The sequence below is a fragment of the Rhamphochromis sp. 'chilingali' genome, assembly GCF_963969265.1.
Source record: "Rhamphochromis sp. 'chilingali' genome assembly, chromosome: 7".
NCBI classification, from domain to species: domain Eukaryota; kingdom Metazoa; phylum Chordata; class Actinopteri; order Cichliformes; family Cichlidae; genus Rhamphochromis; species Rhamphochromis sp. 'chilingali'.
Genome location: NC_137934.1, coordinates 1,479,849 through 1,495,266, shown reverse-complemented (window position 1 = coordinate 1,495,266; position 15,418 = coordinate 1,479,849). Strand labels below are relative to the sequence as shown.

At 43.4% G+C, this 15,418-nt stretch overlaps 1 protein-coding gene across 1 annotated transcript in view; it reads right to left on the bottom strand.

Moving 5' to 3' along the window:
- The window catches only part of ptprc (protein tyrosine phosphatase receptor type C), a gene marked incomplete at its 5' end in the record, with an annotated part of 36,471 nt that extends 26,679 nt beyond the window's left edge, over positions 1 to 9,792 (bottom strand). Inside the window, 2 exons of the mRNA XM_080887219.1 lie at positions 6,926 to 6,946; positions 9,738 to 9,792. Coding sequence (XP_080743345.1) covers positions 6,926 to 6,946; positions 9,738 to 9,792 — 76 coding nt within the window. The remainder of the gene's footprint in view (positions 1 to 6,925; positions 6,947 to 9,737) is intronic.
- Positions 9,793 to 15,418: the final 5,626 nt, after the last annotated feature.

Sequence of the window (15,418 nt, the reverse complement as noted above, 5' to 3'; positions counted from 1 at the left end):
ACAACACAATGGAAGCAAGCAAACTAATAAAAATATATCTATTGGCAGTCTTGGTTTCTTTTCATAAAGATACAAGTTTTCAGGAAACCTGATTAAATAGATTTATTTTTTGTTTCACCGTCAGATTCTGAGCAAGTACAAATAAGAAAAGCAGTTGAGTTGAGGGAAGAAGATTGACTCTGTCTTTATTACAAAAGGTCTAAACTTATTATAAAACACTTGCGGTAAACTTGGCGTGCTGTGCTATTTGCATTGATAGGTGTGCTCTTAAAAGCATCTAGCGCTAAAAGCTGCGCACCATGTAGGTGGTTACTACAGCCCAGAGCTCTGGATATCCGGCTTTGGACTTAAAATACACACTGACACCATTTCACGTTAGCATGAGCCATTAGAGCACAACAAGACCTGCTCACACATCAACACGTGAACTTAGAAACTTGTACTCTCAGTTCTCATCAGTGTTTCACCGGATCCAAAAGAAACAAACGTCCTTTGTTTCTTTTCACATATTTTCCCACGTAAGACACTGAAATGGAGACACGCTTGTTTGAAGGACTGTGCTGAACGATCGCTGTCAGAACCTCTTTTTACACTTCCCCTTTCTCCTTCCTGTCTCGGCTCTCTGCTGCGCTCTGTGCGCACTGTAGCACTACGACATTTATTTATGCAAACACCGAGTACTTCCACTTGTAACGATACGTTCACTTTCAAGAAAAGTATTTTGCATTTCGTCTAGTTTTCGAATCTCTACAGTAAATTGGTAGCAGGCTTAGTGTTTTGTCACTCGAGCCTCCACAGTTTCACAGCACGCTGGTTTTCTGTGGTGAAGCAACAGAAAACCACTGGAGGGCAGTGTGGCTTCACGTTGCGGCACAGCCGTTCCCTTTCACACATATCTCTCTTCTGACTTGTTTTTGGGAATAGCCAAGTGGCTGAATGCATTTTATACACACACAAACATGTGTACGCACACATACACACCCGCTCAGTGTTGCGATTTGGACTCCTTTTGGTTCCTCTCTGCCGATGACTGACAGGTTCTTAACGAGAGCAGCCTAGAGCGTTTGCCCTCCAGGCCTGTACATCAACTATCAACATACAACACACGCACACACACTCCCATATTTATACTCGCACACACCCACAAACACATCTACTCTCTCTTTCTGCACGCATTCTCCATCCCACTTCTGAGCCTCAATCAGTTCGTCCATTGCTGAAGGAACGTTTGACCGTCTCCGGGAGACATGGCAGGTTTAGCAGCATTATTTTGTCTCTATGAAGCGGCCTTATCCAACACAGAAGGAATGTCAGCTGCACCATTGTTCGATACGGTTCAATACAAACACGTTACGGCAGCAAACAATACGGGCTGGTGGAGGTGCAGGTGCACGAACGAGTGTGTCTGTGCTGTGAGGGCCTCGGTGATGAGATGGCATAGCTGGCGAGGTGAAGATGGAAACCCGGAGAAGCACATTTTCTCCCCCTCCACGCCTTCATGATTCATCCCTCCTCTCACCTCTGTTACCTCCTTTCTTTCTGTGAGGGAGCGAAAACCCAATTAAAATACTATGTGGATGGATACGTTGAAGAAAGACATACCTCCTCCATGACATTCTCTCTACCCCCCGTGCGGTGACAGATCTGGTGCATTGAAAAGGAGGTGGAAAAATGTGCAGGCTCCCACCCTTCTGCTGCCATTAAATGTTGATGTATAGTATCAAAAATATATGTACGATATGTGTATAAATCAAAATCTGCTGCAGATTCCCTCACACGCATGCATAGGCTATTATCCTATAGGTTTGTGCAGGAGATTCCCATATGCCGAACAAATAGCCGAAACAGAAGGAGGTGGAGGATGCATCCATTTTTTACATTTTGCACACGCGTGTGCGTGCACGCAGGAACACACCAATGGAGTCATGTCTTCCATGTCTCCTACCCCTCTTCCCTTCCTCCATTCTTGTTTTCCTCTTTTCCCGACCCAACACGCGGCCATCCCAGGAGATCCTGCTTCCTGCTGCTGGTCTGGGCCTCTGCAGCACACACACCTACACTACTGTACACACTGCCTGCATCTCTCTGCACGCACATACGAACTGCCAGTCAATCAGGCAGCAGCGCAGTGCAGACCTCACTGCCTCTCTGTTGTGGGGGTCAGGAGCTGGATGTCTGTGTTTGTGTGAATGTGAGCATGTACACAGACAGACACAGGGTCAAGGGGCTGGATGAGACCCCCTAAATACTATATGCGGCTGATACTTACCCGCCTTAATATTGCAACAAAGCCCCTCAGGATGGTGTGTGTGTGCATATCCCCAGCTCAACAACTCTAATCTCAAATCAGCAACAGTGCAGGAATACAAACATCCCTATTAAACACTTCTCCCCTGTGAAGACATCCTGAAGGGACTCGGCTAACTGCAGTAAACACAGCACCCTTCAGTGAGAAAGTCCAGGGAGTCGGCAGTAACATCGTTCTCACGCACACACATCCGTACAAATCCAGTTCTCGGCTTTGAGTGGCCATTTAGAAATCTGGACGGCAGTTCACTGACCCAGCACTAACGAGGCAGCTAGCCCGGCCTTTAAGGATCCGTGTCTCTTATCTAGTGACCACACAGAGACGGCTATCTCCTGACCGCGTTTGACCACCGGCTCGACTGATTAGCCCGTCATCCAGTCAAGATACAGTAAGCAGAGGCACAGTCATGACCACGCGGCACATAATTGCTTTTCCGTGTAGGATTTATTTTTTTCTTGAACAAACTGCGTAATTTTCTAGAACTTTAACGTGAACGTTTTACAGTGTAATACAACAGCAGTGTGAAATCCCAGTCTAGCATCCTGAGAGGCAAACAATCCAGGGATCTCTCCACTATCTGTCCAGTTGGATTGGACAAATGGTCAGTAGTGGTAAGATGGCAGAGTGGACATGTGATGGCCCAAGTGTCAGGGACTGGGGATTCACCCGTTTAATGAGGATCTATGGCCTGGACTGATAAATTGCCCTGACTGAAAGGCTGTGACAAGTCCTAATGCTCACATGTATAAATGATGTGGGTGGGTGGGTTGTTGAAGGGGGTGTAGGATGTGTGGCTGAGTGGACACAATCCTCAGAGAGCGTGGGTGGGAGGAACAGGCCAGAAGCTGACAAATGGTGGAGGACAGAAAACCGCAAAGTGCTCCCAGAGCACAGAGAAGAGCAAAGATATGCAAAGAATGGCCAAGGAGGCCTTAGAAGTAAATGCGTGTGTCATTGCATTGTAGAAATACACCGTAGAAGCACTATGACTATTTTACTCTGGAAATTTAGCCACTGCTAACTAACCATACAATCATACAATCTCATATTTCCCTGTATGCAGAGAGGACAGCTTGTGGTTATAGTTACTGTCGATTTCTTAGGCTGCATCCACACGTACACGGGTTTTTGAAAACGCAGATTTTTCTATGCTTTTGGGCCCAAATCTCAACGTCAGTTTTGAATAAATTTAATTAAAAAATATTAATTTATGTATGCTGTATGCATTTTGTTCATTCCTAAGTTGTGAGTCTACACAACAACAAAATGCTGTCTTTTGTTATTAACATGTGAAATGATGAAGGCACTTGAAAAATAACACAAATTATCTGCCTTTCCAGAAAAACAAAAACGTTTCAGAAGTACTTAATGTTTTGTGAGGGGACAAAAACCCTGTTTCCCTCCCAGGCTTCTAGACTTCTGATTGGCCAACATTTCATTTTAGCGATGACAAAACTGCACGTGTGGACGGGATTTCAAAAAAACGCGAAACGGAAAATCTCTGTTTTCAAAAATACCCGAGTACGCGAGGAGGTAGCCTTAGAGAGCAGTTAGCAGGGAACCAACAGAAACTTGAGGATGTTCTTGTCTCCATCCCTCTCGGTGGTTTTATTCTTTGTAAGTTAGTTAGTACTCAATGCCGTTTTCTTTCTGCTGAACAGTCGAGTTAGCTGTTTTCGCTTAGGCTAACTGGATGCTCTAATTTTCCACATTTAAAGGACATATTCAGCAGTGACATCCATCCTCTCACTGAGCCAGCTCTATCAGAAATCATATTTCCCAAAGCATCAATTTGTCACATTAAAAACTGATTTCAGGGCAAAAATGAAGTAAAAAAGTGCATGCAAACATAAATCATTGTTTTATTTTGATTTGCATTGATGGAAGTGGCATTTGTACTCCCCTGTGTGGTGATTATTCAAAAGGCTACACATCTGAAACAGCAATGCAAAAAGCACACTCACACTCACACACACACACACACACACACACAAAGCCTTTGTTATGTTGAGAGCATTTGTCTCTGTACGGCAGAGAGGGGTTAAAATCCGACTGAGTCGATATCACTGGAGAATAACAGATTCAACTCGCAGTCTGAGTGTGTGTATGGGTGTGTGCTTGTGCACGCGTGTGTGTGTTTGTATGTGAGCAACACGGCGCCTTGGGACTTCCTCCCTCTTCGTCTGCAGCCCTCAGTTGAAATAGAATTGAATAGTCTGAATCCTCAGTGGTATATGTTCACAAAGTCAATACCAACTGTTAAGTCTCCCCTGCATTGGGGTTAAGGGCATTACCATTTCTGAGGAAAACACACACACACACACACACACACACACACACACACACACACACACACACACACACACACACACCAGATGCCCCATGAGATGATAAAATATTTTTGAGTCTTTTGCAAAATGCTTACTGTACATTCTGCTTAAAAATTCTCTTTCACTGTAACAAATTCATTGAAGGCTTGTTTTCATTTTTGTTCACTAATCTCGGTACAATGATCCTGGCAGGCATGTGGCATTTTTAAAGTGACATCAGACCCTGAGGGACAGCAGCATCACTGATGTGACGAAGCACCACATCCAGTTCTACTCACGTATGTTTGAGCCCACAGAGGCAGAAGGAAATTGCATTAATATTAACAGCAGGAAATGAATAATGATGGAGACGGTTTGAAGTTTCATGAAGAATACAGGGACACAGTGATCCGGCGTCACCAGGACCAACTCACTTAACTAGAGCCTGACAAAGTAAAGTAGGGACATTACAGTCTAAGCTGGGTTAAAAAGCCACGTTTGAGGCTTTGACTGCATTGAACCACGGTGAGAACCGTCATCCACAACTGGAGAAAACTCAGAACACTGATGAACCATCTGACTCTTCCAGGAGGTCATAAAAGAACGAAGAACAACATCTAAATAACTGTTGGCCTCGCTTGCCTAAAGTCAGAGTTCATGGTTCAACAATTGGAAAGCGACAATAAGAACAACAATAAGAAAATGGCATCCATGGAGAGCTCATGGTGAAAGTGACTGCTGACTGAATGAAACAACAAGGCTTATCTCACATTTCTCCCCAAGATGTTTGGGAAAATATAATAGTGTGACGGTCTGGGACTGTTTTACTGCTTCAGGACGACTGGACTGGACGACTTGCTGTTATTGATGGAACCACGGATTTGGCTCTCTGCTGGCAAAATCCTGAAGGAGAACATCTTCCAGTCAGGTGGGACCTCGAAGCTCAGGCACACTTGAGTTATACATCAGTGTATAAAGCAATGCCCTGAATACTGGAGTGATTGACAGAATCTAGCTATTAATGCGCTGCTATTAATAACTAGTGCATTAACAATATTCACCAGAAACTCAAAGGGACCGCTAAAGACAGGACACATCAACTCACTGATCTACCCGACTAAGGACTATAACAGGAAACTGGGATGCTAGTTGGATACATGTGGCAAAGAGAGGGAAGATGATCCGGACTAAAGTAGTGGAACTGCCTGAAGGTAGAGTAGCAGACATACAGGATACAACAATTACCTGGGTATCCAACGGACCAATGGGAACTATGATAAAGGTGCACAAAGATCAGCCACAGCCAAATAGCTATTGCAGGTACAACAGACGCTGACAATCCAGCTCAACAGTAGGAATAAGATCCACGCCACCAATACATACGCCCTACTGGCCTTACCAAGCTGGAATAATAAGATGAATGTAGGAAGAGATAGATATCACTGATGTCAAGACATGAAAACACCTCCCAGTGCACGGGGGTCTCCACCTGAAGTCCAACACCCCGAGGCTCTATGAGCAACAGAAAGAGGGAGGGCGAGGATTAATGAGTGTCAGAGCCACAGTTCAGACTGCTCATGGAAGACCAAGCCGCTGCATGGGATGCACCATCAACAGAGGAAGAGGCTCACATTAAGAAATCCTATCAGTGGCTAGAAAAGGCCGCCTTAAGGGACAGTAGAGGCACTGATCATGGCAGCACAAGAACAGGCCCTGAGCACCAAATCCACTGAAGCTTCAGTTTGCAGTTACAAACTGTGCAAAGGTGCTCCAGAGACACTAACAAGAACAACCAAGTGGATGGGATAGTGCCACATATGGATTAGAAGTCCCCAGGTCCCGATGGTAGACACCACCAGAGGTGGCAAGATTATGTACTTAAGTAGAAGTTTATATACTTATGTTAAAAATACTCTGTTAAATCTGAAGTTCTGATTTAACTTTTTTACTCAATTAAAGCAAAAAAAGGTACACTTGAGGACCTTTGTGCAAAAAAACCTTGTGCTATGTTAATGCAATAAAATTGTATTAGTGCACGTGAATGCAAACTTAATTTCAGTCTAGATTTTGATTCTAATGAACTCTAATGTACTCAGCTTGAATCAGTTATGCAGAATATGAACATGGAATAAGAAGGACTTTACAATTTTTTTCAATTACATTTTTTAAATTTAATTAAAACAAATTTAATTAATTTTATTAAAATCTATTTTCTGTTGCCGACATATTAGAAGGTGAATTTCTCTCCACACCTAAACAGGAAAAAGAACTACAGCCCAGCCCATGCAGCAGTATATTAATGACTAACCTCGTACTGTGGATGGATTATCTCAGTTGTTCTCCTGACTGATGTTTGGTCCGTTTACAGCATCCTGCCATGCGACTGCATTTGTCCCTAACCATCAGGAACCTTCACGTTAACTTTTATCGAGGGGAAAAAAGTTAGCGTTCATCCTCCAGCTTGTTTTCAAACTCCATTGCGGTTTATTTCACACCTGAAACCTTTAGTAAACAATTAAACAAATAAAAGAAAACTGCAGTAAATTACAGGTAATAAAATAAACTACTAACTCTTTTATGCTGCGTCCGCACCTACACGGGTATTTTTGAAAACGCAGCTGTTTCGTCCACACGTAAACGGCGTTTCGAATCACCGAAAACTGAGATTTTTTAAAATCTCATTTTTTTGCGTTAAAGTGAAGACGAGGAATACAGAGTTCGTAACGCAACGTCAAAGGTATGTGCCTTTTTCACGTCACGCTGTGCACCACGTTATTGTTTATATGGGATGAATTGCAGAACGGCAGATAGAGACGAAATACTGTTAATCTGACTTTCTGCAGGTTTTACACGCAGTTACTGTCCCTCCATTTACAAAGGCAGAGGCGTCACGCTGTGATTATTTTACATGTAGTTGTTTTTTCCTGTGTAATAATGTTCAACATTGCTGTCAATACATTTTTCAAAAATGCCTCTCTGTGCAAAATGGGTTCAAAAACATAAACAGCTGTGGGATCCTGTTTGTCCGTGATTTGGAGAGCCCAGCGCTGCTCCTGACACAGGGGAAACTAATTCTGTCGCAGAGACCTACCTCGGCACTTGTGCAGGTGAAGCCAAAGGGAAGATTTGCTTCACCATATTTTCTAGTCTTTGGCTTGGAAGGAAGTTGGTTTGGAAACATCAGCGATGCTTCATCTCCTGCTTTGCGTTTGTGTGGGCACCCCGTCAAAAACCTGTCCATGATGCAAGCATTCTTTTTTTTTCTTTTCATACCACACCCCCCCTGCAATGGCTCTCTTTGGCCTCTTTATGTTGTTCGATGCACTAACCCTGGTGACTGATACACTTTTCATGTGTTAGGCAGAAACAGGTTCGATGTTTGAAGGCCTGCAGTGACTCCCCTTAAAATGTCTTAAACCAAAGGTAAAGAGCCCGTTTTGAAGATGTAAATGTAAAAAGTTTGTAAAAAGTACAGACACCTGAAAACTACAGTAGCAAAGTAATTGTACTTCATTACTTCCCACCTTTGGACACCACCAGAGGTCGCTGAGAACAACAGGGCTAAGGCCTCATGGGACCAATGATACATAGTGATGCTTTATGAGGAGCAGAAGGCCACAGTTGTAACAGGAACATGAGGAGCTGTAATACTGAAACTGGAAGAGTGGCTCCAGCAGATTTCTGGCTCAGCATCGAAGCCCAGGTAAGGAGCCTCAATCTAGATCTTGTATTAGTATATCTATTTTTATTATGTTTTTACTATTAAATCCCACAAATGTCACTTTGTTTCCCAGCAGCACTCTAACCCCCAACACTGAACCCATTAATCCAATGTATGCCTTTATTGTTCTGACCTTGTGAGCTATATGATGTTTACAGGTGCATTAAATATTTTTGCGTTTTATCTTATATCGTGTTGAAATCCTTTAAAGCTTCTGTGACAGTCTTTGTACCTCAGACACATATATATTCAGGTTAGCCGAACAGTTTGCCAAGCACCGTACATTCAGGGCTCTCCGGGTCTATGCAAACCTACATAAAGCATCGAGCTGCTCTGTAGCTCAGGTGTAGGTTAGTTCAGTATGCACAGTGTTCACACAGCGCTTCCGTGTAGATCCACAATAAGTTAATTTGGGCTCATTTGCTGCTCAGTGTGGTAGCTAGCATTTATGAGTGGTGCTTCCTCTAATACGTCCTGCTGGTCATTAACGCAGACCTTCTACCATGAGCGCAGTGTCTCATATGAACAGTCAGCCATAAAACCCCAGGCTCTGTCACTCAGTGTCATTTAAACCAGGGCTGATTGGAACTATCTCTGGCCTTTGCGTTCTCATCCTCCTCCCCGCTTGTGTTCTTTCCTGGTTGGTTCATGAATAATGAATGAGGATATATGCAGGCTGGAGCTCAGATATTAATGGAGCTAAAAAAACAGAAGGAGAACCATCCTTTGTGCTGCCAGCCCTTCCTTCTCTGAGCTGCAGCGAGCTGCCCCTGCCCGGTTGCCCCTTCTCCTTACCTTGCCTTTTCCTTCCTTAGTTTTTCTTTCCTTCTGCTGCCGGTGGGCCGAGATGAGACATCGCTCAGCCTCTGTTTCTCTCTTTAATAGAGTTATTCCCGTCTTTTTTGGCTGTCACTGTGGGGGCAAAAGGTGGACAGTGACTATGAAATGAGACAGGATAACTTTCAAAATGTAAAAAAAAGAAAGTAGACAAAACTGTGGGAGATAAATGAAAAGTTGACTTGGCTTGAAAGTGCAAGGTGGCTATTGTCTGTTAGACCATCTCTCATTTGTTCAAGGGCACAGCACTGAGCTTCCTCCTTTGTTTGCCCTCATCCTGTCTTTATTCCAGCCTTTCCATGATCTGTTGACTCTGGCCAGAGAGGCCCCTGGCCAAACTGTGGCATGCGAGGGCTCGAGGTTCAGTGCTGTCATGTGGAGGTCAACTGAGTGAACGCTGGTCTCACTGTTATCACCCTGCTCCAGAATTTTACAGCTTTTCTGTAAATAAATTGATCGAAATAAAATGTGATTTATTTTCCAGCAAATCTAAATCGGTTTGTAAAAAGCAAAAAAGCAAATTCAAAAAAGAACCAGCTTGCTGAAGCAGTCCATGTGGCACGAGTAGGCTGGCAGTCAGCAAAGTCTGGCCCCAGGCTGGCAGAGTCGCTGCCCATCCTTGGATGACTTGCCCAATAAGGCCAGAGGGCACAGATAATGGGCAGAGTCTTCTAACCCTTTATTTGTGCCAGAATGTCTCCACGTTCAACAATGGCAAATCCACACCTTATAAGGTCACACAGAGTCACAATTCTGTGGTCCAGAAAGCTGTGAATTGGCTGTGGATGGAGGGGCGTGGTATTCAGGCCAGACCGAGTGTCCTTGACCTCTGCATCGCAGTCAGAACCTGGTTTATTTAAAAAAATGAACTTTTGGCACCCGAGAGAAACAATCAGACAGTTTAAACATGAATGCAGCTCATTCGGTAGAATCAAAACAGCTTTAAAAGCACAACTTTTTGGGATCAGACCTTTAAAAACAGCGGTCAGTGGATTCAGTCACTCATCACTATAATCGCGTTTTCTCACAGGCACTACTTTTTTGCACAGTTTTAACTTTGCACAACTTGTTAATAGGACTTGCAAGTTGGCAGCACTGTTTTGCTGTCCACATACTCCAAAGACTCATATAAAATATATTTCTACCACGCAGCAAGGTTTTGATCTCGGAAGGGAAGCAGAGTGTCAGTGAAATACCGCTGAAAAGAAGTATAGTTCAAAAAGTTTAAAATTTAACTTTCTGTGCTCGCTCGGGTGAGCGTTTCAGCTAATTACGCACAAATCCCTCACGCTCACAGCTCCAATCCACCGGCACCGCTGTCTCGGCAGAGGACAAAGAAAACAAAGGAGACTGACAAACAAACAGTGAGTGAAAAAAATATAAAAGAGAGGAAGCTTTCTTTCCATATAGCAGCTGAGCTGAGGCGACAGTGGCGTTTAATCAGTTGGTATTTGCAGCGCCGTCAGCGCGAGCAGCCTCGGCGGTGCAGCCCTCTGATCAGTGCTGGGAGAGGAGCTCCCCACCGAGCCGCCGCCGCCCCTGAACCACAGGTCAGTCCTTGGTGAGTAGGTTTCATTCGGCTGTCGCCTTCACAGTACCATCTCCTTCTCTCATTAAGATACGGTGCGTGTCTGTGTGTACATGTGCACATGCATGTATTTATGGGCTCGTGTTTGTTTCTGTGTGTGGAGTGAATGCACCCCAGGACTAGCCTAAAGGGGATGTGAATTCCTGGCCTCCGCTGAGATACGGCAGTGCAGCTAGGATTTCTACCAGTGGGGGGGTTGTGTGGGTGTGTGTGTGCGTGCGCAAGTGTAAATGTGAGTTAGAGAGAGATGCAAGACGCATCAAGTGACTCGGTGCCTCGGGGTCAGACACACATACATGCAGAGAAGGAGCTGGTGCTGCGGCGGGGTAAACAAGAGCAGGCTGTTAGATCTCATCAGCCTCATCACACGCTTTATTATGCTGATTTGGGAGTATACTGTAAGCTAATCAGGAATCCGGGCGTCACGGGGGGCGCTCAGCTTAAAGGTTAGGCATATATGGAGAGAGGAAAACTAAACTCCAACTTTATCTGCTTACTTCCACCTTTCTTTTTCTTGTTTTGAAATCGCAAAACTGGAGTATCGTGGCACAGGAAAAAGTTGGAGCTGGAAGGTTGGCACCTTTCACCCGGGTTTAAAGGGTGCGCTTCATGTTTCACAGGTGTGGGGTGATTGGCACCAGAGAGTTGATGTGGACCGGGGATTTCGACTTGAAGTCAGGACTCTGCCTGCCTGTCGCTATATGCTAATATTGGCCTTTAGACAAATTCACAAAACAGCCTCCCAGGCTCATGTTTGTTCACTTGCATAAATGCATATGATTCTTATTCTGCACTGATTTACACCCCAACACGACATTGCAATGTTACAAAGTTCAGACGTCTATTAATTCTGACGCATCTGAAAAATATTTCCGCATTTATTCGATTTTAAAACATTAAAAAGTGACCCCTGGCTTTGAAGATGCGACTTTTTAATTATTTTCGTTAATGAATTTTTATGACAAGTCATCACTCATTTTAACCTTTTCCAAAAGGTGGATGTGAAAGAAAATACCGTTTTAATTTGGCTCTCTCTCGGTGACAGCCCATTAAACAAGCATGGAAGAGGAACACACGCTCACATGGAAATGTGGCAGATTAGCAAGTTAGAAAACAAGCGGCAAATGAGCAGGAATGCTGGTGAGAAGCGGGAGCGCTTCTTCCTCTGGTGACACATCAGAAACAAGAGTATTAATTAAGAGTTAAATGCAAAGATGGACTGGAACAGGCAAACAGCCACAGGCAGGGCTGTCACCACCGTCACCCAGTGTGAGCGTTAAAAATATAGGAACATTAAATAATAGAAAAACAGTGAGAGAGGTACGAGTATTGGATACGTCGACATTAAAAACAAGTCTAACTGAACATCAGACATGTAAACAATCACATCACTGCTGCACAGTAAGGCAGGAACAGTCGCTGCTGCTGTCTGAGAAAATTCATTAGCCCTGAAACTCAAACAGCTACACTCACACTAAATAAAATACATGCTGCGTTTTTTCATTACTGTGTCACCCTCTGCCAATTATAAATCCACTGACCTTCAAAAACCTTTTCCCTCTGGATCGGAGCTGCTTCACCAAAAAAGGTTCCACTTATATCTGGTTACTGTGCATCCAGGAAGTCTTCACAGCATTTCATCACACAGCCTTGCTCTAAAATGCTGCATACAATATCCCATAATAACAAATTTAGTAATAAATATACCATGTGCAAAGTGGCCAGGAGGCCAGTACATGGGATTGGACCCAAAGCAGACTTAACGACAGGAAGATTTTAACAAAGCTTTACTGAACACAGTGATATGAGATGGGAGACATGGGGAACGCTGGGAGGTCCTCTGACGTGGAGACACTGAAACAGACGGAGAGGGTGGATAAATCCAGAGAGGAGCCGAGGTTGACCGAAGGTGAGAATGAGTTTAATAGTTAAGGGATTACTCGCAGGTTGAAGGCAAGAGGTTTTCGAGGAGGGTAGCCGAGCGAACGTCTGGCTAAAGAGCAGGGCTTGTGAGGTTCTGACTTTATCGTTCCAGTGATCCAGAGGTGACAGCGAGCAGGTGGGACTGGTGAGTAGTTACGCTTCCAAGGAATGAGTTTGCAGGCTGGCTCTGTGAGTTCTAACAGGAGCGAGCAGCATCCGGTTGATTGCACTGCAGGTGAGTTGAAGCCGAGTCTTAGCAAGAAAAATGGAGGCACAAAGAGAAGAAGGTAAAGTAGAAGGAAAAACACCAGACACTCATTAGGATAATGACAATAAGTATTCATAGCTTACGCCCAGCCTGTTTCCACTGATCATCTGTCAGATGTTTCTACAACTTGATTGGAGTCTACCTGTGGTAAGTTCAGTTGATTGGGCATGATTTGGAAACGCACACACCTGTCTGACACCCGTCTATATCCACAGCTGACAGAGCATGTCAGAGCACAAACCAAACCATGTCCAAGGAATTGTTTGTAGACCTCTGAGACTGGATTGTGTTGAGGCACAGGTCTTGGGAAGGTTACAGAAAGATTCCTGGACCACTGAACGTGCCAATGACCAATGGCTTCATCCCTGCCTCTGATTCTGCATTTGGTTCCAGGTTAGACAATGATAACAGTTCACACCTTATTATCAAGCTCTAATGTTCAGGTTCAGTAAGTTCATTGAGATGCAGTGAAAAGGTCGTTAGTCACTGAATGAAATCTCATATTATAATAAGGGTAACTTGAATAAAGTAATTGGTTTTTAACAAATTTGTTTGCCTCCTGTAGCAAAACTCAAAAACTCAAAATGTCCTTTTGGGTTTTCTTTTGGTTTTTGCAGAAACCTGTAAATCCAGCACTTTGGACCAGACTTAGACATTAATGCAACCTGCTGTTGTTGCATTAATGCTCAGGTAACTGACTGGAGCTAGCTCTGAAGATCTGAAAGGATGAGTGATAACGTCGTATCAGCTGAGTCATCAGTCACACGATACTTGAATACGAGAAGTTCGTGTTCAGCTCATGGTGTGATAGGTAAGGACATTAAGTTACATTAGCTGTTGCCTTGCTCAGTTTATGATGAATGTGTGTATTTGCTATAATGCTGCAAACAGATGCAATGATTAAAACTAATTTTATCTGATTTAATATGTACAACAACCTTATGATGAGATTATTGTTACTTAGTTATCAACCTAACTAAGTAAGATAAATGTAACTAGGAATACAAAAAAGGTATGAAAGAAGAAACAGCCGCCCCGTGCGTCCGTTCATATGATCTATTTTGAAGTTTGGGCAGAACCTGAATAAATCATGTTAAACTTAAGAGTAACAAAGTCACTAAAGCAGCAAGTGGAAACATTACGATTCAAAATGAAACACTGAACAAAGTGATTAGGAACAACAACCCAACAAACGTCAGGACGCTTTGCTGATTCAAAACACAGAATAAAACAACAATCAGACCACACACGGTGCTCCAAAACTATATACGTATAAATATGGAATAATATTAAAATAATATCCAAAATCATTAAACAAAACACTAATAACTAAATAACTAATAAAAAATAAAATCAGTAGGGGGCATCAAAACACAACAGGAACACAATGACAAAAAGAAAATGCAAAAGAAGAACACAGGACAGCAAAAACCTGAATGTAGGTAATGAAACGACAGGACAGGATAAGAAAGAAAAAATACAAACAAGACAGAAAAGAAAATATAGAAGAAGGTCAGAGAGGAAACGATAAAAAACTAACATTAGGACAAAAAAGAAAGTGACAAAGAGGAAGAACCAAAAACAGGGAAGACGACGTGTTAGGACAGCAAAAATATGTTTGATACAGAAGAAATTCATGAAATACATAAGACATTACTTAAAGGGCCTTAACATGGAAAAATACGGGAAATAATTAAGACAAGCTGAGGAGGAAGAGACGGGATCAGAGAGAGCAATCATGATGATGGGAAACAACCAAAGAGGAAACACTGAATTAAAACGAAGAAGACACACGAGCAACAGAGAGAGGACAAAACAGGAGAAATTATGGAGACGCACAGCAAAGCAAACCCCAACAGTTAAACACGTTTAATGCAGTGGCCAGAAACCCGTGTGATGACCTGCCAGCTGACAGCATGACCTCGCTGTGGAGCTCCTCTCTGCCAATCCTATAAAAGGTACTATTTTATTTTTGTTCGTGTGCTCATGTATGCGCACAAAAAACAAAAGAGAAAGCATTTTGGAAAGCTTGCACACACACACACACTGCTCACCTGGAGGTGGTGGGTGGGAGTGGGAGGATGGGGTCTGTGTTTAGCTGTGGGCCCTGCAGACAGGCCGATCAAAGGCTCCTCAGTCTTTGTCTGCTAACGTTGAATAGACAATAGTAAAGAGGGCTCGCTTTGATTTCAGCTCACTTTTATTGATCACAGAAGAGCAGGGATTGAAATATGAGAGACAACCCTGAACTGGATTCTTCTTTAGCTATTGATTATATCCAGAACAGACGGCATTTCACGGTGATCCAAGTTTTTATTTTATCCCCTTTTTCTTTCTTTCTTTTGAACCATGAAAACGTGTGTCTGGCTCCTTGCCTGTCTTTCAGGTGCAGCTTGTGATACATTTTTTTTTTACCAGACAATGCCTTGTCTTAAGTCTCATTTTCTAACTACTTCTCAAAGTT